We start from the raw sequence: 22,948 nt of genomic DNA on the forward strand, positions 1-22,948 counted from the left end.
ATAGTCCAGCAAGGCAAGTTCCACAGGCTTGCTCACAAGCCTTGAAATATCCCAAAGTACCAAAACCCCGTTCAAGCTGTTCCCATAGCAGGAGTAGTCTGGTTGAAGCTAAATGAATAGAGTACAGATTTGCACCGCGAATTGCTTTCGCTTTCGTCCTAAAACTTCCTTTCTATATACCCTTTTGTGAAATTAATCATCCCCAGTTCCTATCGTGGAATGAAAAATAAGATAAAGAATAAGGAGGAAAGTTGTATTCGCAGCCGGCAAGGTGGTTGAAACGTTTTTTTGTCATATGGAATTGAATAGCGTTGCATAGCTGGAGGGAAAGGAAAACAAGAGAAGCAGAAATAAATATTCTAAAATTTTGAAAGAAAATTACAACCGCAAACAAAATTAATTATTCAACCGCATATCCATCCGCAACTGTCTTGAAGTCCTTCGAGAAATTCACAGCCTGCCCATCCATTTCCATAAGCGATACTGACTGCACATCAACATCCACAAAGGGGCTTTCTTTTTGGAACTTGACGGTCATCGGGAAAAACTCATTCTCGTCACTGTTGGGGTCCTCAGACTCAAACTCGAAACTGCCAGAGACATTCGATTCGTTGACAGTACCAATGTTCCAGTCCAGGCTGTCTCCAGTCACTTCATAAACAGCGTCATAATTCGTCACGGTAGGCTCGACAGCACCGAAAGGGATTGTTACAACAACGTCTCGTAGTGGGTCCGAACCATTGAGCTCGTACTCAATGGTAACAGTGCTTGATTGAGTGCCTCTGTTTACCCAAACGGTAAACGTAATTGGAAGAACGTCTGTGTTGTCTGTGCCAGTGACGCGCCACCGAAGGACTCCAATTGAAATATTGTGAGGGAAACTCTTTGAAGGGTCACGGAGTTGAATGACTTTGGAGTTTGTAAATAGCGCTTTGTCGACATTAGGATGGGTACGGAAAACAGCCCCATGAGTAGGATTGGCTGTTAATCCAAGCTTCACTTTTGTAAATGTATCGTCCGTGATACGCAGTTGAAGATCGCCTTTTATCTCCCATGACTTCACTGAGCCATCGCGGGAAAGCTTGGCGGAAATGGTTTCAGCCACAGTAACATGGATAGGCTCGCGGTCGACAGATAATGAGCTGCGCGGTTGAGCCACATTTTCTGAAAAAGCCTGTGCAGGGGCCGGGGAAACCAGTGGTCTGTCTTTCAGCGTCAGGGGCCGAGGTCGCTTCGAACTTTCTCATAGATATCGGTAGCTTTCGATTTCTTCCCAAGCTGCATTCCCTTGCCCCTAACAGCCATTGGCCTGTATAGCTACGTCAGTGGGATGGATAAAGCGGGTGGCCAGGGATCCGCAATTAAAACTCACTTAGCAAAAGTCTTCTTTTTCTCCGCCTCATATGAGTCGAGGGTCTCAGAAGGTGTTGGCCGAGTCGGCTGAGTATAGACTGGATAAGATGGGGCTCGTGGGGCCACGCCACGACCGCTGCGGGCGGCTTCTTTGCGCTGCATCTCCAATTGTTTTGCCTTGCGCTTTCGCGCTTCGCTCGCTTCAAGTTCCTTGTTCTGCGGAAGAGTGAAAATGTCAAACGACCACATCATGTTACTATATTGGTACTACCACATACCCTTTCAATTATCTCCTGCACTCTCTCTTCGTGACTTTCCATCTCAAGGAACGTCTTTATCTGTGACAAAGAGAGGTTTTCCCGGTAGCCCAAAGTGACAAGCTCATCGAAGGCGCTAAGGAGCTCGAATGCATTCCGCAATATCTCCCGTTCATCGAGACTTTTGCAAATACTTGTGACGACCTGGGCGAAAATATGCAAGCTGTCTATATCTTGGAGGATGTTGGACTGCTTGTTTGTGATGAGGACAATGTATAATTCGTCCAATGGCTGGTAGACGAATCGGACATTATCTTGTTCGACGATGGTGTGCTGCGTGCCGGAATCTGCTAACTTCGGGAATGATGCCAATAGCGATTCTATCCGAGAGCGGGCGATTTCACGGAACTGGCGCGAGAGTACCGCTTTGCCCCCTCGAGTACATATCGACGCTGCGAGGATGACCTGGTTTGCGCCGTTCGAAAGTCAGTGGAGGGATCACGCTTTCGCCATCTGCCAACCAAACCTACCATCGTCTCTCAAAGTATATAGAAAAATACAAACGGCCTAAATGAGGTGAAAAGAAAAAGATCCTCCTGTTTATTGGGAGAGGAAACGATGCAGCGGTGCGGAGTGGAATGAACCGTTGCAAAGTGGGTTTGTTGTCTTCAACCAACTTGCCTTTGGAGAGCGAGGTGGTCCGTGCACCAAGCCCCTTCAGGCTTGCTGACAAAAAAAGGGAACAGCCCAAAGGAAACCGTGGGCCCTGAACAACTTTCAACTCTCCCCATGGACGCACGGTGCTCAACAAGAACTTCGCGTTAAGCTTACAGATTGATGTTATCCTTCTCAGTTCGTTTTCGTTATCAGCTCCCGGCGTGCCTAAACAGATCAGCTCCCGTTTTCTTTGACCTCTCGTCTGAAACCCCTTCCCGCTTCCATCACCTCCCAACCCAACAAATGACGGCTAACAAGATTTCCGACCTGTGTATTCTCTGTGATCTCAGACAAGTGAACGAATAAGCCTGCTTGTCATTATGTTCAGTCTGTGACCTAGTAAGAAAAAGGAAGCAAAAGCTTGACGCTAAATTATGGAGTCCGCTGTCTTCGATGACAATATGGAGGTGGCCTCAGACGTTGGCCATGGACATCCCGGGACTATCGATGATATCGAAATCGACCTTGACTTTACCCAGGTGCGCGTTCCCGAGCAAGATAATGATGTACCTGTGGATGATGCTTCCGCCGCCGCCTCCGACCACCCTCCTGCCGACATAGACGCCAAGTACGATGCAGATATGGCTGATGACGAATATATGGAAGGTGATATGTTGGCTTCCGGATATGATCAATACCACCAAGGATACTACCAATTCGATGAGGATTCTGCTTATAATAATCCAATGGATTACGAAGCAAAGATGGAAGAAGACTACGAAGAAGACATTGATGCCCCTATTCCTAATAGCGACTTTGAAGATACAAACATACCGATTGCAGAAGAAGTGGAAGAGGAAAGGAAAGCAAAAGTAGTAGCACAAGAAGCAGAAGTGGAGGAGGAAGAAGTGGAAATAGAAGAAGTGGCGGTTGCGGATAACACCAAAATGCCGGCTCCAGAAGCCATATCGCATTCAGACCAAGTTGAAACAGAAATTTCGAACAATATACTAGTGGCGGAGGAGCGCCTTGTGGCTCAAGAAGATAGCAATGTTACTCTGTCAAAGCCTGAGAGACTTGCCGCGGAGGAAGGCAACGATGTTTTTCAGGCTGTAGAGAGCACAGAGGCGTCGCACCTAATTGAAGGCCATGAAAAGTATGCTGAAGATGTTGAGCCTAGTTTGGAAGACGGGCATGAGCACAGTCAAACAGAGCCTGAGGCTCAAACACCTAGATTTCAAGAACCTGAAATTCAAGAACCCGAATCTGAAGGACGGTATCGCTCACCGTCGGGCCAGGAAAACCTATCCAATACAACCGAGACCTATCATTTTGTTGAAGCACAAGATTACGAGGCACCAAGCGAAGCACAAAGCGAATCACGAGAGTTCCAGGAAAGGAGATCACTGCATCCAGTAAAGGTGCTGTACCAAGATAGCGAAATCTCGTTATTCCCTCCTGCAGATGATGACCCAACGGAAACGTTCTTTCTGCAAGATGAAGGAGTAGCCAATGCTCCCATCAAGGAGCTTGTGGGAGCGTGTCGGCAAGTACTGGGTGAGCATGTTAGCGAGGATGAAGAGTTAATACTGGATATCGAAACTCTTGGGTTGCACTTGCCCGAGGTAAGGATCATACGCGCTTTCTTCTCATTTATTGCGAGAATGCCCTACCTAACTTATATTATTAGTGCTCTGGCAGCGAAATCACAACATCATTGTCCCAAATTATTCAAGTTTATCTCGAGCTTTGCTCCAATGATGGCATCAGCGAACCCGAGCCTCTGTACCTAACACTTTCTTCAAGATCAACTTTCACATCAGGATTCGCTCGTCTTGTAGCAGCTGCACATGAGGGTAGAGGGTTATCCTATCTAGTATGGGAAGGTTATGATGTTGACAATGCCGAAAAAGATGCAGAACATGGAGTGGAAGATGGCGAAGCCCATGAACAACCATTATCAACAACTGAAGCTGCAAGCTCCCCAGCTGAGCAGCACCCTCACCATGTTGAGCCTGCTGACGAAGGACTCTCCTCTGATAACGTGGCTAGGAGCCCATGGGCTGGTTCTACAGGCCACAACTCAACAATCAATTTCGCAAATCAGGGCTCACCAGCACTGGAGGAACCGGAATTCCCTGCACCTGCCGACGAAAACGAGCAAGAAACTCAAGCCGATATTCCAACCGAAGTTGCTAGCCGTGGTAATACTGTGTCACCGCAGAATGTTGAGGAATACAGTGACAACCAACATGATCAAAGTGTGGATGAGGGAAAAGAAGAAGTAGGAGAATATGAAGGTAGGCATGATATTAGTTCTCTGCTAGATTTGGTTGATGCTGACAAGAACGATAGAGGTCAACTTTTTAGGGGACGAACACGACGATATCCCACCCGAATCCGGTAGAGACGATGCAAGTTACCATAGGCCTACCCCACCACTATCTATGAAAATCCCGACTGTAGACCTTTCAAGAGACGAGTCAACTGAACAGTCAGAAGATTACGTGCAAGGATACGAGTTTAACCACGTACCCCCGCAATTGGAAGCAAAGGGGAAAGAAGATACGGAAGTGGAATACCAACATGGTGACGTTGGTTTAGAGTCTAAAGATGATCAAACGGAAAGCCATACCGTCTCTTTGGACAATGTAAATGGGTCTGATACCAATGCTCAATCAAGCACCAATAAGGATGTGCACATTGAAATCGATCTAGGAACCGATCATGCGATCCTGCGAGAGGGATCCTTTTCCCACCATAGCGATAACAGCCTGGATGAAGGTGAAATTTACGAACCCGGTGAAGATGCACCGGAGACCGAGAACAGGGCAGTTCCCATCCTTAACGACGGAGAACAACCTGTCTCCGGACTGGTGGTTAAATCTCCCACCGGGGATGCTCCAAGAACTCCAGAACTAACCCATGACTTCTTCGAGATTGATGAAGACCTTTTTAAAAGTCCGATGGTGGACGCTCACGAAGCGATAGCCGTCATCGGTTCTCCGGCTGCTCCTCTGGACGGAGCCGATCAGGAACCTCTCTCTTATCCTGGCGGAGCTGAATCATACCCAGCGGAAAGCCCCAATCCGAAACAGGATGAAACAACAGCGACTACCGCTCGCACTGTTGTTGGAGACTTCGATGAAACTACAATCAGTTCAGACAAAGCAGTCCCTGATACGGATGAGTCCATTGTTCCTGTTAGCCCTAAATCGACAAAGCGTTCTTTCATAGACTCCGGCATTGGTGATCTCGAAGGCTCCACTCCAGACATCAAGCGACATCGGTCGGAGTAGCATATTCTGGCGTTCTACATAACGATACCCAATCATCCAAGCTTTCGTCGTCATATTCGTCATTTTGTAATCAACATCTGTGAACAGAACTAACACGCCACAGTGACCCTTAGATCTCGTTTTGTGCTAACACAACCAGCTCTTATTAACTAGGTTCTTGTCGAGTGGCAAACAATGTTCAAGGTAACGATATACTAACATTTAGTCTCACGCGCATGTCTCACATTCCCCCCATTTCCTTTCCCCTGCATTATTGAAACAAGCTTTCAGATCCTCCGTCCTCCCGGGGCTAATTCATATGCCCTCCTGAAATGGGAAACTATATTTTATCCTCTGTGCCCACCACCACTCTTCTAGAGGCTTTTGAAAAGTCTTGGCCACGTTTCGACCAGCTGAGTTATAAGGTCATTGGACCTCACTTCTTGAACCCGCTTCCATATTTTATTCTCTGGGTCAATGTCGTCAAATACCAGTGCAGAATCCCATCTGCTAGCTCCAAAGGAAAAATCACGCCGCGGTGGTGGTGCCTCCGCAGCATATGATGGAAGTAACGTTAATGTTTACCTCTTCCTGTTCTTTCTCACTATTTTGTTTTAGCTCTTTTGTGCTGCGCTGGTACCAGGATGTGCATCGAAACGTCTCGGCGTTGAAACGACAATCGGTGGAGATGCAACTATGATACCTGAAATGGAATGGCATTTCCCCCCTGAAAATACATACATATGTATGTATGTATCTCCTCCCTAGAAGCCCTTCCCGATTTTCTCTGCTTGGGTTCGGATTGGTGTTGGTCCTCTTGGCGCGACAGCCTGACCTTTTGGTATTGCTCGATTTGGCAGTCTTCGGCTATTACGAGTAACTACATATTTCTTATTGATTCCGCTTCCACGAAATTTTACCACCCCTTTGAACCCTTTTCCCCCTTTTCTATCACGCAAACTTTCGGCTTTGAAAAATCACTTCCGTCGCCCCAATCTTTCAATTTAGACATTTTCTCCCGATTCACACCGAGTGAGGCCATCAAGCATGTTGAGTTTTTGGGCGATATATTTTTTATCTTTTATTTCATTTGGCAAGATAATCAATCAGGCGTCTCTTTTAAAAAGAAGGATTTTCCTCCCTTTCCTTTTCTATGTTTTGTCGCTCCGCTAATTTTACATTCCCCTTCTTCTGATGCTTGAGATTTGTGTACTTTAGTTTTCATGTGCATATAATTTCCATTCTCTAAATATAAGTAGTTTGTTTACTATGTGCCCTCTGTAAATGATATCATTTGTGATAGTTTTTGAGACCAAAACCTTGATATACTTTAGGAAAAATAAAAATTAACAGTCAGACTTGAATTTTTCATTTCCCCCCCCCCCCCCCCCCCACAAGCAGAGGGATGTCCAGGGCGAAAACACGGATATTATTTAGCACGCACAATCGTATTCAACGCATTCTATGACAGAACACAAAGACTTACGATTAAATGACATGACTGGGTATCTATTATGCAAACCGGTACACCGGAACACCAAAACTCCCACCCGAACGCAGCCGATAGCCGATTGCCCTAACCTGCGCACCACCGCCACCCGATAGCCGATTGCCCTAACCTCCGCACCCACCGCCACCACTAGGCACTAAACATACACGTCCTCTCTTTTCCCCGATTTTTTTTTTTTTTTTTTTTTTTTTTTTTTTTTTTTTTTACAAATTCCACACCCTGCTCCTAGACGTGAATACTGCCCTCGCCAGCTCCGCATCCGGCACACACGTACACAGGCCCTCGAGCGCATCATTTGCGCGCCCGTCATTCGAGTACATGATGGAATCCACTTTGCCGGCTCCAATGCCGACCATAACCGCATCTCGGAACTTGTGGTTCCGCCAGGAGCCCACACTCGCGTGCCTCATTGATGACGAGGAAGGAGGGATGTCGGTGCAAGTGGCCTTATCGCTGTTGCTGCCGTTGTTGAAATGGGCTAGGCAGATGCCGGCGGCATTGCTGTGGTTAGTTGTGAAGCTGGCGAGGCAGTCGAGGGCTGGGAGGAGGCGGCGGCGCAGACCGCAGCCAGCGTGGTTGGGGTCGATCTGGTATTCGGGGCATTGGCGGAGGGAGGAGAGGATATTTGATATGTTTGTTGGTGGCGGCGATGGGGGTTGAGGGGAGTTAGAGCTGCGGGTAATATGTTCTTCGGCTTCGCCGTCAGAATCAGAATCATACATTTGTGATGATAAAGTGGATTCAAGATGTAGGGTTTTGGCTCGTGTGCTGAAAAAGCGGATGATTTCTCCCAGGTGAAAGGAGTCGCAGGCGCGGGAATTTTCATACATCCGACGACATTGGAGTCTTGTTGCAGGCTGTGGTGGTTTTAGTAGAAGTACAGACGTACTGGGATCCGTAATTTGTGGTGATTCCGGTGGCAGGGCGCCATAAGCGCGGAGAAAGTGGGATTGCAGATCTGTGATTGTATCGAGAATGGATTGGTGGCGGAAGCGGAGTTCTTCTGGGAATTTTGTCCCATTTGGACATATATGAGCACTTCAACTTTCGATGCTAAATCGCGGTGGAGAAGGAAGGGGATTATTTACGATTGCAAGGGATTCGAAGTCAAGAGGGAAAAGAGAGGAGAAGCACAAAAGAATACCTTCGATTCCATTGGGGAGATGCCACCAAAGTGGTCTGTCAATACCGACCCATCCATCTCTACCATCCATCCACTCTCGAGAACCGCCAATGATTAGCATATGGGTGAAAATCGCAACCTCGTCATTATACCCAAGAAGCAAGGCAACATATATGGCATGGCGAGTGCGCTCTTCGTCCCCGATTTGGGAAGCTTGGAGCCGACGTAGCGTCTTGGACATCAGCGTTTGGCCCACGGGTTTGCGAGCTCCATTCAGCGGAATATCCAAAACCCATTTGAGCGCTTGCTGGCCGCCAAACTTGTCAGACAAGACGATCAGATTCGCCACGAATGAAATCGATTGCTTGCCAAGGTGATCGAGAATTTCTTCTGTCTGACGGTCATTGTGCGAATTGGTGCCGCAAAACTGTAACACTTTTAAAAAAGTCTCAACTAGATCTGCCTTATCAAAGACGCCAGCCAGCAGTGGTAACTCAATACTGATCGTAGGCAATTCTACGAGCGCAACCGCATCATTCATGGACGCTCCGCCGGCTCCACATTTGGCGCCTAATTGAGCTGTTTTTTCAAAAAGCTCTCTCCCTTCGCGAAACTTGTCGGGATCTAGAATCACTCTGAAATACATGCTTGATTCTTTCAAAAGCGTGCTTGAAACTCCCATGCGATACTTCGCTTGCGCAAAATTGCGCGAACGAGAAGGAGGCGACCTGGTAAACTCCAAGATAACATCAGCATCGGAGCATAATAATTTTGTCTTCTTGACATGATGGCCTCCCTCTCCTGCTTGTGGGCGGTTTAAAGCCCCGGCTACCCCTCCGCTCTTGAGTACACTGGGCTTTGCAGCATCCGACAGCGGGGGTAAGCTGTCTTCCATTGTAAAATTCGCGTCCCCGGAGCTCAAGAGTCAAACAGAGTAACTATTTCCACATTTAAGAAGAGTAATGCTGTTGACGGCGGGGTTCAGCTCCTTGAAAGGGGAACGATAATATTGAGAGGAATCAGAAGATCAGGACAGCAAAGCGGCAGATCAACTGTCCGAGACATTGAACAGCTAATTCTTGCTGGACAACATGGGCAAGTCTGTAGCGCAAAAATTTTATCCCAATAAAACCAGGGTTTGTAACTAACCCAATCTGAATACGGCCACATTTCACCAATTGTATAAATGAAATCCTCAACCATCTTTGAGCATAGGTACTGTACAATTTGCTAGGGGTTCAAAATTTCATCCTTGTATCTAATAAAAACATATCTCCTGTATGAACCTCCAGACGTTAATATTAGTATACCAGGCATGCAGTTGGAAGTGATCGACTTTGCCGAATTAGCACGAAATCTCCACCTAAGAGCTTTCATCATCATCATCAACCATCTGCATAACATAATATTTTAACAAATAGTTATATATTCCAAAAGCTTCTGTGATAGCAGATATAGAGAACACGTCGAAAGACTTTCGGGTGAACAGTTAGATAATGCAAGAATATTGGATGCAGTCTATATCCAGTTGAAATAACAAGGTAAGAATAACCCGATATCAAAATGCTTATCTACATTGATTAATGCCAAAATCAAATCAAATAAGAACTTGAATCCCCAAACCCCTTGCGTGCCTAAATTGAGATGTATTAAGGGGAAGGGGGGAAGATGATCTCCAATCTGTTTATTATCTGTTTTCGTGCAACCGTTCATATTCACGTTTCTCATCACACAAACGTCCAAAAAGCGAAAATCATATAAGAAAAAAAAAAAAAAAAAAAAAAAAAAAAAACCAAAGAAGCAAATAGACCAATTCCTAGAAGGGAAAAGGAGAGTGACGGGAATTGGAAGTGAAAGCCGGTTGGGAAATGAAGGAGTTTCAATGAGTGAACCTCGCGCGATGAGGATTGGGATTCCAGGAAGGGGTGTGATATGGTATTTTACGAGTTCCAAGAGGAGGGTAACAAGTCGCGCAGGGGCATACACAAATTTGAAATTTGCTTGAGGGATTTGAAACCGGGAGGGTGCGGTAGCGTGTCGGGGGTTGCTAGAGGCAATAGGAAGGGGTGGAAGCAAAGCATGAAAGCAGAGGATTTCGGGAGGTATGCGTATTAGAAGCTCGAATGATAGGCTGGTTAGAGTTAGATAGATGCATACAATGCGCGGCGAAAAGAATGTGACTCCGGAAGAGGAAGAAAAGAAGCAGGAAAGAAGTGAAGAAGGGAAGAAAGAACAAAGACAAGGCGGTCCATCAAGCATTCATCGAGATAATCGGGATACACAGAGGCTCGGAATCACGGTCCCAAGAATCTTGGTGCACGCTGGCCTTCGCATTCCTAACTGAGATGGCCCGGCCGATAAGCTGGTGCAGAGTGTTGATTTGGCGATGTTGCGTCTCAGAGGTGGATGCTTGGCGCAGAGATGAAGGAAAGTTAGACGATGGCGGCGACGGCTCCCCTGCAGCTTCGTCGTCAACGTTCAGGTATACCTGGACACTGTCCACATGAGCTTCCGTAACTGCGTCCATTGCGGGGGGAGTTATGCTCTCCGACCCGGGGAATAAGATATGGTCGCTTTCGAGGGGTGCAAAAAGTACGTACGGCGGTTGTGCCGAGCCTTTTCCGTTCTTGTCGTCCTCGTCCTCGCTGTCTGCGTCATGGGAGTTGGATTGAGAGCCGATGATGGTGCCGGTCTGGGATGCTTCGATCCAGGGCTCGTTGCTGACGAACCCCACGATGAAGTCGCTATGGGCGTCGGCGGTTGCGAGACTGGCTCGTCTATATTCGTGGCAAAACGCCGGATCGTCTGTCGCTGGAAGACAAAGTACGAGGCCGCGCGCATGGAGTGGCGGAGGAGGATATGGCGGAAGTGAAGCAGCAGGGTTTCCGTCATTCGGATGCTCGTCGTCGTCTGAACAGGGGTCTCCCCCTCCAACGGATGGCAGAGCAGTGGAAAGCTCAGTGTGCTGGGTGATCGTGCAAGTGAGGGATATAACTGACCCTTTCCGCGGGGCAGGGAACATGCTGTCTAGGTTATCTCCAAGCCTATCGCCATTGCGAAGACATTCGTCATCTTCATCATCAACAGAACTGGCGTTGATCTCTACGTCGCCATCGCCATCACCATTGTTGTCAGATATGTCTCTCTGCTCGTTCCCGCCACTGATTTCCGTACGGACAGACTTTTTCAGAACTGCAACCGCTTCTCGCGCGGCCCTTCGAAGGGTTGGAACGAGACGGTCAACACCCTTCCCCTGCTCCGCTGGCCCTATCACCCAGGTGCTCACCATTCCTGCCCAAGCCGCGACGCTGACAACACCCTTCGTATAGCGCTTCCGCGCCAAATCAATGTCCCGATTGATCTGCTCGCTGGACATACCCTGATGTTTCCCCGAGCGCTTCTGAACATTCAAAATGCGGCCGCCTTCCCAAATTAAAAATCCATGTTTCTTGGCCACACACGAGAGCCTACGCGCGGCCTCCTGGGACCAGTCGTCGATGATATCAGCGTGCACCTGCAGTACAGCGATATATGGACCCACCGCCCGCGCCAGCCGTAAAAGCGCGGCCATTGTGCTTATGTTGGGAGAAGCGGAAACGCATATCAGGTGTCCGTATGGAAGAGTAGTTTTGTGCCGTTTAAGGAGGCGCAGATATGATGTGATCGGGTTGCCAGAGGCATCCTGAGCTGGAGGGTCCATGCTGAGTACGAGATTGAAGAAGAGCGATATGCCGTTCGGCAGTGTTTAGGGTCAATGCGTTCTAGTAGAGATTGTGTGCCACGGATCTAGAGCTCGAGGGATATAGACTGAAGAGGAGAGAATCCGGCGATGCTTTTAAAGGCATTCAAATCAATGGTTGTTTCTCCTTTTGTTGGGGCGATCGGAATGATATTCCAACGGCCGGAAGATTCAAGAGGGATGATGACCTGTCTGCGATCGACAAAGTGCCCCCAACTCCTGGAGTTCCGGGAGTCTGGCCAGCGAAAGAGGAGGTGTTATTATTCAACAATCACCAGCGAGGCGTCTAACTTTCGTGGTAGAGTGTATGTCCTTTGTTTTTCTTGGGTGATTATCGCATCCCCGCTGCCCTTTTTGCGAACAAACTCTATCGATTGTGACGCCTTACTTTTTCGTCCGGAACTTCTCGCTTTTAACTGTCTCAGCAGGACGAAAGATAGAGAAAAAAAGAAAATACGGAACTAGACCAAGGAACCAGCAAAATGTGCGATGGGAGTCGAGTAAAATAGAAGGACACGGTTGACAAGCCACAGGAAGGATCAAAACAAAATTCAAACTCGCCGCGGGGGCCGGTTTGCCCCAGCCTAAAAGGCCAGCCCATCGCCGGCTTGCTGGCTCAGTAGTATATTTAACCGGGCCCTAGTCTGTCAGCCCTGGTCGCCATTCTGTCCCATTGAATGCTTGTCCAAGGGCCAACCATGACTGTCGTAGACGCGGTGGCACAGCTAGTGTGGAAACCTGCAGCCCATCACATTCCTGGCCACTGAGGGATGGTATCCTGGGCTGGGGTTCAAACAAACGAAAAGAAGGGTTCTCTCCATAGTATAAAAAATAAAAAGAAAGAAAGAGAGGACACCTCAGCGGCGACAGGATGATGCAGCGGTTGCGGACGTGGCGCTATCAGCCCTTTTGGATCCCGGAGGGCCCCTTTGCCGCTGGAATTGATAGAAACGTCTTGCTGAACTGACTGCAGTGAAATTCCAAACCCGTCAGAGTATGCATCGATCTCCGCATAACTCTATCTGCGGTGGTACCAGGACTGGAGTTAGGGTGTTGCTGCTCCATAAGGCCTCGGCCCTCGGGCTAGATTTGTTTATCATAAAACGGCTTGCTTGGTGGCCTCTGGTGGGTGAAATTTTGGTGGTCATGTATTATCATCTACTGGAGTGTGGTGAGCTCCTCAATCCACAAAACTATCTATCCGCAGAAGTGCCCCCACACGGGAAGCCGGCCGGTTCACACTTCGAGGCTTGGTTGGAGTCTGATTTGCAGGAGAAAGCTGGAAGTCTCACGCCACAGGAAGCGGATCAACAGCGGAAGCAATTGGTTACCAAACGGGGTCCATTCTCCTTAGAAATATGATTGACCATTATTTATTATTTAAAGCCCAGCATTCCCGCAGGGTTAGAATGAAGACTGGGAACTTATTGAATGGAGAATTTGATTCCTTCCGCTAAGCCGCTGACATGGATTGGATGCACCTACGGATCTCTCCGACTCGGAAACAGGCTAGACGCCAAAAAAAAAGTTATGTTCCAGGCTTCAGCAGACGCAAAGCTGCAGGCGATGGCTTTGCCAGACCAAGGTTTACGCAAAACGGCCTGGTTATCCTGCATATGCACCGATGCCAGAAGGGCGGTCGACTTTTCACCTTGATTTCAAGCTTTCTAAACAGCCAAAGAAAAGAAGGTTTCAGGGCGATCGATGATGAACGTCCAGGTTGAGCTGGGACTAGCTTTTTTTTTTATTCCACTCAAGCGCATGCTGCTGCGTACTGGACATTGCAGAGATGATGCACATTCCCACTTCGGAGTAATAAATGGGGCCTTTTTTCTATTTTGGCTGCTGTGCAGATGACGGCACCAAAAAACGACAACAAACCCCCTTCCCCTTCATGACGACATGCATGTTGAGACCTCGCACTGGCTGGTTACATGCATTTCCATACTGAGCAAGCTCCTTACTTTTGTGGCGAAGAGATAACTATAGAAAGTCACCAATTTGCAATCCGGATCCCATGACATACCATCAGTGATTTTTCCTTTGACAGGTTTAAGTAGCGGTTTCTTTCGACGCAGTAAAAGGACCTGCTGGCTGACGTCCTGTTGGCGCTGCTGGGCCGTAGATCTGGGCTCCTCTCCGATTTACCCCGCCGGATCAATAATGGGGTCTGAACGAGGGGCAGCACGACGCCTTCATGGTGGTAACAAGTAACACGAAGCTAGAGGGCTGCACTCGAGGGAGGAGTTAGTTAGGCAAAACAAACAGGACAAGGAGGGGGCCTTCCAGCTGTAGCAGAGAAGAAATGTAACAGATACTACGGAGTAGTATTCTCTTGATTGCTATATTTGTCCAGTCAAGCCCAGGAGTGACGAGCGGTTTCAATCGCACTCCACTGCGATGCTTTCTTCTTCTTCCTCTGCCTTGATGTATATGATCTCCTACTGTTCTTCGTAAGTACTAACTAACAAATGCTCTGGGCCTTTGCATCGCCAGTGTTGTTAACTCACCATTTTCCCCCATTTCCCCCTTACCTTCGGAGAATTTTTCCTTGCTTTTTTGTCTTTTCTTTTTTCTTTTTCTTTTTACTCTTCTAGCCCATACCCAGCTCCTGGCCCTTGCTGTGTGCCGCCTGTTCCTCACATTCCTCGCGGTCCTCAGCATCGATCCTCACTCACTCATCCAGGGGCCAACAAGGTCAGGGGCCGTTGCCAAGCCAAGCTTTCAGGTGATCAGCCCACGCAGAAACAAAAACAAACAGGTCGGGGCGAGTGCGCTGGACGTCATAAGGACTGGGTTAGAAGGTTAAGATCTTGAAGAATCAGAGATAAGAACAAGGGCTGATTGATATTATTATTGTTTTCTTCAATCTAGTTACATTAGTAATAATAAACAAACCAAAAATAAAATGAAATCTTTCTCTCTTTTATAGAATGCAGTAAACAAACAAGTTCGTTTGGCCGCCCGCAAATCGGCCCACGGTAGCCCCCGGGTATCCGTGAACCGTGCAGCTGGGCCGCGGTTTTTTCGATCCCAACCATGAACATTCCAACAACCAACAGTTTCCTCCTCCTCCTCCTCCTCCTCGTCGACCTCGACCTCGACTTCGACCCCGATATCGCATCTCTCCACGGATTCGCTCATTGGCCTTTTACGTCTGTATATTAACATCACACTCTTAGAACATCGCTGGACAGCGGTTCCTCGTACTGATACCTTCACCTCCCTCCCCCTTTCAGCCCTCCGTCATGCCTGGAAAAACCTTGCCGCTCTTTTCTGTTGCAGAGCTCAAATCACATACGACGGCCAAATCGTGCTACGTAACACGAGGCTCCAAGGTCTACGATGTCACCTCCTTCGTCAACGATCACCCGGGCGGAGGTGACTTGATCCTGGACTATGCCGGCCAGGACGTTTCTGAGATCATGCGCGACATTCCATCCCACGAACACTCCGAGGCTGCGTATGAGATATTGGAGGATCATCATGTTGGGTTCCTCGAAAACCCCCTAGTCTCCAAGATGAATGGCAATGGCGATGCTGCTGCTGCCGCCGCCAAAGGCTCAAATATGGATGGGGCGACGGATAGCCCAAAACCGACCTACAGTTCCACAGGCATGTCAAGTGAGGAAGATCTAAATGTCGAAACCGACCTAACCGCGGATTATCGGACACATAAGTTCCTGGACCTAAACCGGCCACTCTTTGGACAACTATGGTATGGTGGTTTCACGAAGGATTTCTATCTACAACAGGTTCACCGCCCACGACACTACAAGGGCGGGGAATCCGCTCCCCTGTTTGGGAATTTCCTCGAGCCATTGACGAAGACTGCGTGGTGGATGGTTCCATTGATCTGGTATCCGGCAGCTGCCTACGGAACGGTTGTGGGCTTCACTGGCTTGCAGAATTATACCGTCGGAGCTGCGTACTGGATTCTGGGCGCGTTCCTTTGCACTCTGGTTGAATATGGCCTGCACCGATTTATTTTCCATATGGAAACGTATGAAGCCCCATGAACTCCCTTCTCTAGCCGCGAATCCTTATCTGGTCGACTTGCTAACTCGTTGAAAAATAGATATTTGCCTGATAATCGCGTTGGACTGAGTCTACACTTCCTTGCGCACGGTATCCACCACTACCTCCCCATGGACAAATATCGCCTTGTCATGCCCCCAACACTATTCATCATAATTGCAACACCTTTCTACTATCTCTCAAAGTCCGTCTTCTTCTATAACTGGTATGCAGCCTTGACCGTTTTCTCGGGTGGAGTATTCGAATACGTATGCTATGACATGACACATTACTTCCTCCACCATCGCAGGTATGTGTTTAATCCATCATATTGCTGTCCAGAGCAATGCCCAACTCTCTTTCTATTTTCAACCAAGCTTACGAATTAAATCTTCCCCCCAATAGTCTCCCGTCATACTACAAGCAACTCAAGAAATATCACCTCCAACACCATTTTGCCGATTACAATAATGGTTTCGGCGTCAGCAGCCGCTTCTGGGACAAAGTATTTGGCACAGAACTCCCGCCTCTCCAGCCCGTTAAGGTCGAATGAATTCTCAGCCCAGCATATTTAACTTAATTGAAGTCGCGCCCCGTCTGTCAGACAGGACAGTCATCATCTACACCCCACTTAGAGCCCTACTCAGAACCCTAGTTTTGGTTACTGGATTTTTTTTTCTCCCTCATTCAGTATCCCCCGTCGCTTGCATTCTCTCGGTACATGGATTATGCCTACGAAAGCCAACAAACCGCCAGCCTCCCGCTGCTTCTTCTCTTCCCTCTCCTTCTTGCTACTTAATTGATATATATGGCTATATACTCCTTTCCCCCCAAACACGAAAACCGAAGTCCAGGCGCGTTTTTACTACGCACGGACGCTGTCCCATTATTTTGTTCGATCTCGCATAGGATAATCATCTTTTTCTCGTTTCTTCTCAATTCCCTTAATTCTTTTTTACTTTCTTCTCTCTGTTACCCCACCTTGTTCGAGCTACTTTTGAATCTCCGATATATTGCAATGTGACTGGATCCATCTTTTTTAATGTAACGTTGTATCTTATAACTATAAGAATCCTATTTAATATCCCTCGGGGCTGCCAGATTTTTTTTCCCCTTATCAACATATGAATTTGAATTTTCTTGCTTCTAGTATGTAGTTACGGGGAGTCTTCGATCGACATGGCTCTCATAATCGTGCCCCATTCGGTAAGTAGCTTGCCATTTCAGTTTTCGTTGATATCTCAAGGCTGCTCATTCATAATGGCTAGATAGCGATTGCAGGATAGCCCAGTAGCATAGTGGTGGCGATCTAAATCACATGATATATATAGCCGCTGCCTGCATCGATCTTTGGACACAACGTCTACTCGTCGACGACAACGTCAAAAAACGAAGACGGCATCGAACGGAACCAACAGTGAAGGTTCATAGCACTGCGCTATTCGAAATAACATCGAAGTATTGTTATAAGAGGGCCTTTAGGGCTTGTTTCTGTTAGCGCTGTAGTTCAAGAAGGGTTCGCTCGCCTAACCCTCTTCGTTGTCCTCTCTAACGAAATAAAAGTGAACAATTCTTCCTACCTCCCCTTCCTTCCGACGGTCGTATTCAACCTATCTTCGCCATGTCAGGTATTGATGTCGAGGCTCTTCTTGAGTCTACAGCCGCTCCTGCCGCGCCCCCTCACCCAGAAGAGACCCCAGACAAAAGCCACGATGAATCAAACGGCTCTCGAAGTGAACGTCGCGACCGCGACCGCGACCTCGACAGAGAACGCAAGCGCCGAGACAGAAGCCGAGAACGGCGCCATGAAAGAGATGCCGATGGAGACGAGGAAATGAAAAGCCCAAAGAGCGATCGCGCAAGTGCTAACGGGAGCAATAGAAGCAGAAAGAGAAGCAGGAGCCGTGATAGTGGCAAACGCCACTCCCGTCGTGACCGCGACGACCCATATCGATCGTCCGGCGGAGACTACTATCGCGGGCCTGGCCGAACAACACGCTCCCGCTCTAGATCTCCGTACGACGACAGATACTACAGACCCACCGGCCGCTCCCGCCGGGACGAGCGTGACGACGATAGACGGTCCAGTAAGCGCGATAGGGATGGACGCAGACGGAGTCCCAGCTCCAGCAGGCGTCGTAGCAGATCTCCTGAACCCCAACTTACTGAAGATGAACGCGATAGACGAACCGTTTTTGTGCAGCAACTCGCAGCCCGCTTGAGAACGAAAGAGCTCATTGCCTTCTTCGAGAAAGTTGGCCCCGTCAAGGAAGCTCAGATTGTAAAGGATCGCGTGAGCGGGAGATCGAAAGGGTGAGTATCCCGCAACACTCTTGTTGATTTATATTTTCTAAAAAGCCCCCGCTAATTCTCCATTCAGCGTCGGTTATGTCGAATTCAAGAATGAAGAATCGGTCCCACTTGCCATTCAGCTTACTGGCCAAAAGCTTCTAGGGATTCCCATTATTGCTCAACTAACCGAAGCCGAGAAAAACAGACAGGCCCGCAATCCCGAGGCCAACGTTAGTGGAAATCAAAATTCGATTCCGTTCCACAGGCTGTATGTTGGTAACATCCATTTCAGCATCACTGAAAGCGATTTGCAGAAAGTGTTCGAGCCATTTGGCGAGCTTGATTTTGTCCAGCTACAAAAGGAAGAAGGGGGCCGTAGCAGGGGCTATGGCTTCGTCCAGTATGTTTATTCCATCCCCAATCTTTCGTCAAGTTCTGTGTCCCTTTGTTAACAAATGTTTCATAGGTTCCGCGACCCAAACCAAGCTCGAGAAGCTTTGGAAAAAATGAATGGATTCGACCTTGCTGGTCGCCCAATTCGGGTTGGTCTTGGTAATGATAAGTTCACCCCTGAATCGACCGCCAATTTATTGCAGCGATTCCAGGGACAGGGTGCCCATCATAACTTTCAGGGTTCGCTATTCTCTGGCCACGGCGGCCGTGGTGCCCAAGCCGGTGGCTCCGGCCACTTTGATCGAGCTGGAGGCAGAGACAATGACAAGGCGGCGGGCGGTGCCAGCGCCCTAGATGACACCGATGTTGCCGGTGTGAACTTCAACAATTATAGCAGAGATGCATTGATGAGGAAACTTGCGAGAACAGATGAACCTGCTGTCGAGCCGACCCCAGACGAAAAGCGTAAAGTCCCCAAACCGCAAGTAAATGCTAAGCCGCTTCCCGTGAGCGTGAACATGGCAAGCAGATGTGTTTTGCTCAGAAATATGTTTGACCCTGCTGAGTACGTTTCCAACCCCTCATTACATGCTTTAATATATATATATCTATATATGCTTACTGTTCGTTTAGGGAAGAGGGTGAATCCTGGATTAAAGAGTTGGAGGACGACGTCCGCGCTGAGTGCGAAGATAAATACGGCCACGTTGTTCACATTGCACTAGATCCGAATACCCAAGGAGATATATATCTCAAGTTTGACCGAGTCCAAGGCGGCGAGAATGCCATCAAGGGTTTGAACGGGCGATTTTTCGGAGGGAGACAGATCAGCGCGCAGCCGGTGGTTGACGCGGTTTACAGCAGCCTCTTTACCCGTTCCAAAGCGATCTGAGCTTAGTCGCTTACAGAGATACTAGGTCAAAATTGAAAAGAAAACTGAAAAACGAAAAAGCATAAATGAAATGGAAATTAAAACGGAGGCTAGGTATGTTTTCAGAAAGAGCCTTTGACACTTTTGTCTAGGGCCGTCGACCTTTGTGTCTTCCCATTTTCCAAACACTATTCCCCCCGAACGCGAACGAGCGTGAAACCCTTTATGGTGCTTTCTAATATAGGGCGAGGATATTATTCCACCAGTGGTATGTGTTGTGTCTTTTTGCGAGTACATACTTTTACTTTTTTATTATGTCATTGATTTAAATATTTCCTGCTCCCGCAGAATGCAGTAGCTAGCTAGAAGAATTTTCAAACTAGGTCGTTAAAACAATTTACAATATTTCATATTGCTTTATTTACTATCCATCTCCCTCCAACTTTTGTCCCTGTCTAACCTTCCTATCGCCAGTGAAGACACTCGACATTTGACGTTTCTCAATGGCTCCTTCGGGACTTCTGTTTCTTGACCATAGCCACCACGTATCGCGATGTTCTTATCTGGTTTTCTAGCTCATAATGCGCCTGGCTCTTCTTCTCCTGGCATCTATATGTTGTCCTCGGGTGCTATGACTATCTGTTATCTAAACCTGCTTTCTAGGGCATTTTCTTAGTTATATAAAACACTAACTGGATATCAATGAATTCCCTTTTCTTGTCAACTCCGCGGTGAGTATGTGGCTCGTTCTCCACGCCATCCATCTGATATATCATGGCATTATTACTTTCATGTTGGAATACAATCACTCAATGCGGTTGATGCGTAGCTAATAATATTTCGTTAATCAATTACTTTTCTCATAACAAACAACACGGATCTGTCATTCTTCTGTGAATGACTGATCTTTTTTCTTTCATACTGTTTCTCATCCCAAATCTTCTTTGATATCTTACTTGCCACTGATCTGACCTTGTTACTTCCACTGTGATTTCAATCACAACTTTTGACTGGGACAACTAGTCAATCCATCTCACTGCCAATATAGCTGTACCTTTTCACAATACAGAGTGAGTTTTGTCTTCGGAAGTGTGGTTTGGACCAAGAACCCTTCTCTCCCATCTATCCTTTGCCCACCGCCGATTTCATTTCTTCAACATCTCTATTCCCGTGCACGTTTGCGTGTCAATTCTGACCAGGGATGCCAATCGACCATGGGGAACACTGCTGACTCTCTTAGCCAACTAATAAACTTCCCACTTGTCCAGCCAGAGCAGATGATGGGGCCCCAACACCCCTATCTAACACCCTACGCAATTGGGCCATACCAGGCAGAGACCTATGATTCTCTGCGGTATCACATCAATCGACTCCAGGGGATTCTCAGCGCCACAGAAACAGATTTACAGCAAACCAAAGGTAAACTTGAGGAAGCCCGTGCCGCAGCCCAGCGTGACCGCGACGTGATTCGCAAGATGGAGAATCGAATTGCCGAGCTAGAAGACACCGTTAGCAAGCAGAAGTCAACAATAAGCACCCAGAGCAAAACGATTTCTTCCACCGTAAAGTCCCAGCATCGCGCTCTGTCTTTCAGCTTCACCACTCCGCAGCACCATTGGACGAACGGCCAGGAAGCGACTCGCGTCTCCCGTTATCAACACGTCTTTAATAACCCGCCTCCGAAATTTGGGCTGGGGGATCCAGTCACCCCTATCTCTGCAGGAAATCAGGCTACTAATGCCACAAGTGGCGCCAGTTCTACTGCAAAATCTACTAACATGTCCGCGATCGATCGTCTGAATGCGTTTGTACCCCCTATCGGGCCCAAGGCTGCTGCGGAGGAGAAAGCCATTCCCATATCCTCCCTGCCCAGGAACCCGCCGGAAGGTATGATGATCATGGAGGAGACCAACTTGAGTGCCATGGACTTTGGCTACAAGTTTCATTCCCTATTCCAGAAATCAGAGGCATTTGGACAGCTGTATATCAACTCATCAAGCGAGCATCCAGATAACGCGATTGATTCTGACACCATGGCGCACCTGATTCTGGCTTCCCATCCAGACTCAGTATCAGGCCTTCTGGCAGATCCAACGACGCGCTTCGTTCTCCTGGTCAAAGCGATCAACGTTTTTCTCATCAGCAAGGTTCTTCGCATGGGTGTCGTTATCGGCTTCGATTCCACTGCAGACTCTGAGATCGGCCAGATGATGTCGCTCTTGTATCCAGGTATGTTTTCCACTTCTTTCCCCGTTCTCCCCTGTCTCCCCTCTTCTCTACCATAAATTCGCCCTTCCCCTTAACAATATTGAATGACATATTGCATCGCAGACGCCCCCACCACGGTCCGTGCCCTCCTCTACGAAGCCATGCGCCGCCAAGTCAACCGCATCCGCAACAAACCCCTCTTCACAAACTTCTACAACAAGCGTAAAAACGAGCACGCAACGGCTCTCTTCCGCCTCCTCTCGCCCCTCGTGCAGCGCAACCACCCAAAAATCTGGACCGACTTCGTCGCCATCATCGAAGAAGCGCACAATCTCGCCCTGACCATGTTCTCCGGCCCGTACGAGTTCCAGCTCCACTGCGCGGAAGTCGGCGACCTGTTCGACGCGCATTCGATGTTCAATCGCGATGCGACGCTGGTTCGCAGCGGCTGCGTTGGCGATTCGCAGACGCTGATGAGGAAATGCCACCGCGTGAAGCTGGGCGTTACGCCGACGATTTGGTTTCGGAATAATTCTGTACCGATGAATGAACCGATGCAGATTGTCAATATGGGCCATGTTATGCTTTCGCCGATGGCGGTGAATGGTAGGACGAACTGCTGCTGCTGCTACTGCTGCATTAAGCTGTGGGGTCTCGAATTTTGTCGGCCATCCTCTGAGATCTTCGGTTCTGTGGAATGGATGTGTTATTTGGCAACTTATCCTTAGATCGGATCTGGAGCCAGCTTGGAGTACCTGGTTAGATGTGTCGAAGAGTTGGTCCCGTCTTAAAGGAGTATTGTGGTGCATGGGGATTTGGTTTTTTTTCTTTTTTTCCTCCGTCGTTTTTTGTTCGATATTTTTTCATTTTATGCCTCCTTGTCTCTGCCAGACTCGCAGGAATTGGTCTCTTCGTTCATTGCAAATAAGGATTCGACATGGACGTAGTTTTCCATCTGTATTCGCCGTTGGTGTGCTAATATTTCAGGTCTACCCCTTTGCTTAGGTATTTCATTCTGCTCTTCTTTCTTCTGGTTATCATTTTGAGGTCTGATATTTCGAGCCCAAGGCTGCTAGTAGCGATGTATGATGATGGAGCTATTCCCCGACTAATGTGTTCACCGTTTCCCCCGCTTGGGTTGGATGCCTTTTCCCCTGTTATGATCAAGCCATGATTTTTCATGCTCAGCCTGACTGGCGCAAATGTTTGTACAGCACCATTTGAAATCGAGTTGCAGTAATTCGAGTCCT

At 48.1% G+C, this 22,948-nt stretch overlaps 9 protein-coding genes across 9 annotated transcripts; 5 read left to right on the forward strand and 4 right to left on the reverse strand.

The window, feature by feature from the left end:
• Positions 1-128: 128 nt before the first annotated feature.
• HCBG_01334 (coatomer subunit delta) lies at positions 129-2,220 on the reverse strand (the record flags this gene model as incomplete). Its single annotated transcript, XM_045428384.1, has 4 exons — positions 129-1,238; positions 1,373-1,569; positions 1,632-2,075; positions 2,141-2,220. The coding sequence occupies 4 exons, from the start codon at positions 2,141-2,143 to the stop codon at positions 401-403; spliced, it is 1,482 nt and encodes a 493-aa protein (XP_045290170.1).
• Positions 2,221-2,701: 481 nt separating this feature from the next.
• On the forward strand, positions 2,702-5,566 carry HCBG_01335 (uncharacterized protein; the record flags this gene model as incomplete). The annotated part of the gene is made up of 3 exons (XM_045428385.1): positions 2,702-3,892; positions 3,958-4,567; positions 4,638-5,566. 3 exons carry the CDS (start codon positions 2,702-2,704, stop codon positions 5,564-5,566), a joined length of 2,730 nt encoding a protein of 909 aa, XP_045290171.1.
• A 1,692-nt stretch (positions 5,567-7,258) lies between these two features.
• Positions 7,259-9,073, reverse strand: HCBG_01336 (uncharacterized protein; the record flags this gene model as incomplete). Its single annotated transcript, XM_045428386.1, has 2 exons — positions 7,259-8,058; positions 8,200-9,073. 2 exons carry the CDS (start codon positions 9,071-9,073, stop codon positions 7,259-7,261), a joined length of 1,674 nt encoding a protein of 557 aa, XP_045290172.1.
• A 1,356-nt stretch (positions 9,074-10,429) lies between these two features.
• On the reverse strand, positions 10,430-11,878 carry HCBG_01337 (orotidine-5'-phosphate decarboxylase; the record flags this gene model as incomplete). Its single annotated transcript, XM_045428387.1, has 1 exon — positions 10,430-11,878. The coding sequence occupies one exon, from the start codon at positions 11,876-11,878 to the stop codon at positions 10,430-10,432; it is 1,449 nt and encodes a 482-aa protein (XP_045290173.1).
• A 1,035-nt stretch (positions 11,879-12,913) lies between these two features.
• HCBG_01338 (uncharacterized protein) lies at positions 12,914-13,279 on the forward strand (the record flags this gene model as incomplete). Its single annotated transcript, XM_045428388.1, has 1 exon — positions 12,914-13,279. The coding sequence occupies one exon, from the start codon at positions 12,914-12,916 to the stop codon at positions 13,277-13,279; it is 366 nt and encodes a 121-aa protein (XP_045290174.1).
• Positions 13,280-13,750: 471 nt separating this feature from the next.
• HCBG_01339 (uncharacterized protein) lies at positions 13,751-14,440 on the reverse strand (the record flags this gene model as incomplete). Its single annotated transcript, XM_045428389.1, has 3 exons — positions 13,751-13,900; positions 13,944-14,138; positions 14,387-14,440. The coding sequence occupies 3 exons, from the start codon at positions 14,438-14,440 to the stop codon at positions 13,751-13,753; spliced, it is 399 nt and encodes a 132-aa protein (XP_045290175.1).
• A 516-nt stretch (positions 14,441-14,956) lies between these two features.
• On the forward strand, positions 14,957-17,035 carry HCBG_01340 (inositolphosphorylceramide-B C-26 hydroxylase; the record flags this gene model as incomplete). The annotated part of the gene is made up of 4 exons (XM_045428390.1): positions 14,957-15,076; positions 15,157-15,845; positions 15,996-16,244; positions 16,340-17,035. 4 exons carry the CDS (start codon positions 14,957-14,959, stop codon positions 16,485-16,487), a joined length of 1,206 nt encoding a protein of 401 aa, XP_045290176.1.
• Positions 17,036-17,555: 520 nt separating this feature from the next.
• Positions 17,556-19,886, forward strand: HCBG_01341 (RNA splicing factor Pad-1; the record flags this gene model as incomplete). Its single annotated transcript, XM_045428391.1, has 4 exons — positions 17,556-18,247; positions 18,315-18,626; positions 18,693-19,184; positions 19,253-19,886. The coding sequence occupies 4 exons, from the start codon at positions 17,556-17,558 to the stop codon at positions 19,509-19,511; spliced, it is 1,755 nt and encodes a 584-aa protein (XP_045290177.1).
• A 306-nt stretch (positions 19,887-20,192) lies between these two features.
• HCBG_01342 (uncharacterized protein) lies at positions 20,193-22,946 on the forward strand (the record flags this gene model as incomplete). Its single annotated transcript, XM_045428392.1, has 4 exons — positions 20,193-20,221; positions 20,539-20,560; positions 20,822-21,719; positions 21,822-22,946. The coding sequence occupies 4 exons, from the start codon at positions 20,193-20,195 to the stop codon at positions 22,424-22,426; spliced, it is 1,554 nt and encodes a 517-aa protein (XP_045290178.1).
• Positions 22,947-22,948: the final 2 nt, after the last annotated feature.

Source organism: Histoplasma capsulatum, assembly GCF_000150115.1.
Source record: "Histoplasma capsulatum G186AR genomic scaffold supercont2.2, whole genome shotgun sequence".
NCBI classification, from domain to species: Eukaryota; Fungi; Ascomycota; class Eurotiomycetes; order Onygenales; family Ajellomycetaceae; genus Histoplasma; species Histoplasma capsulatum.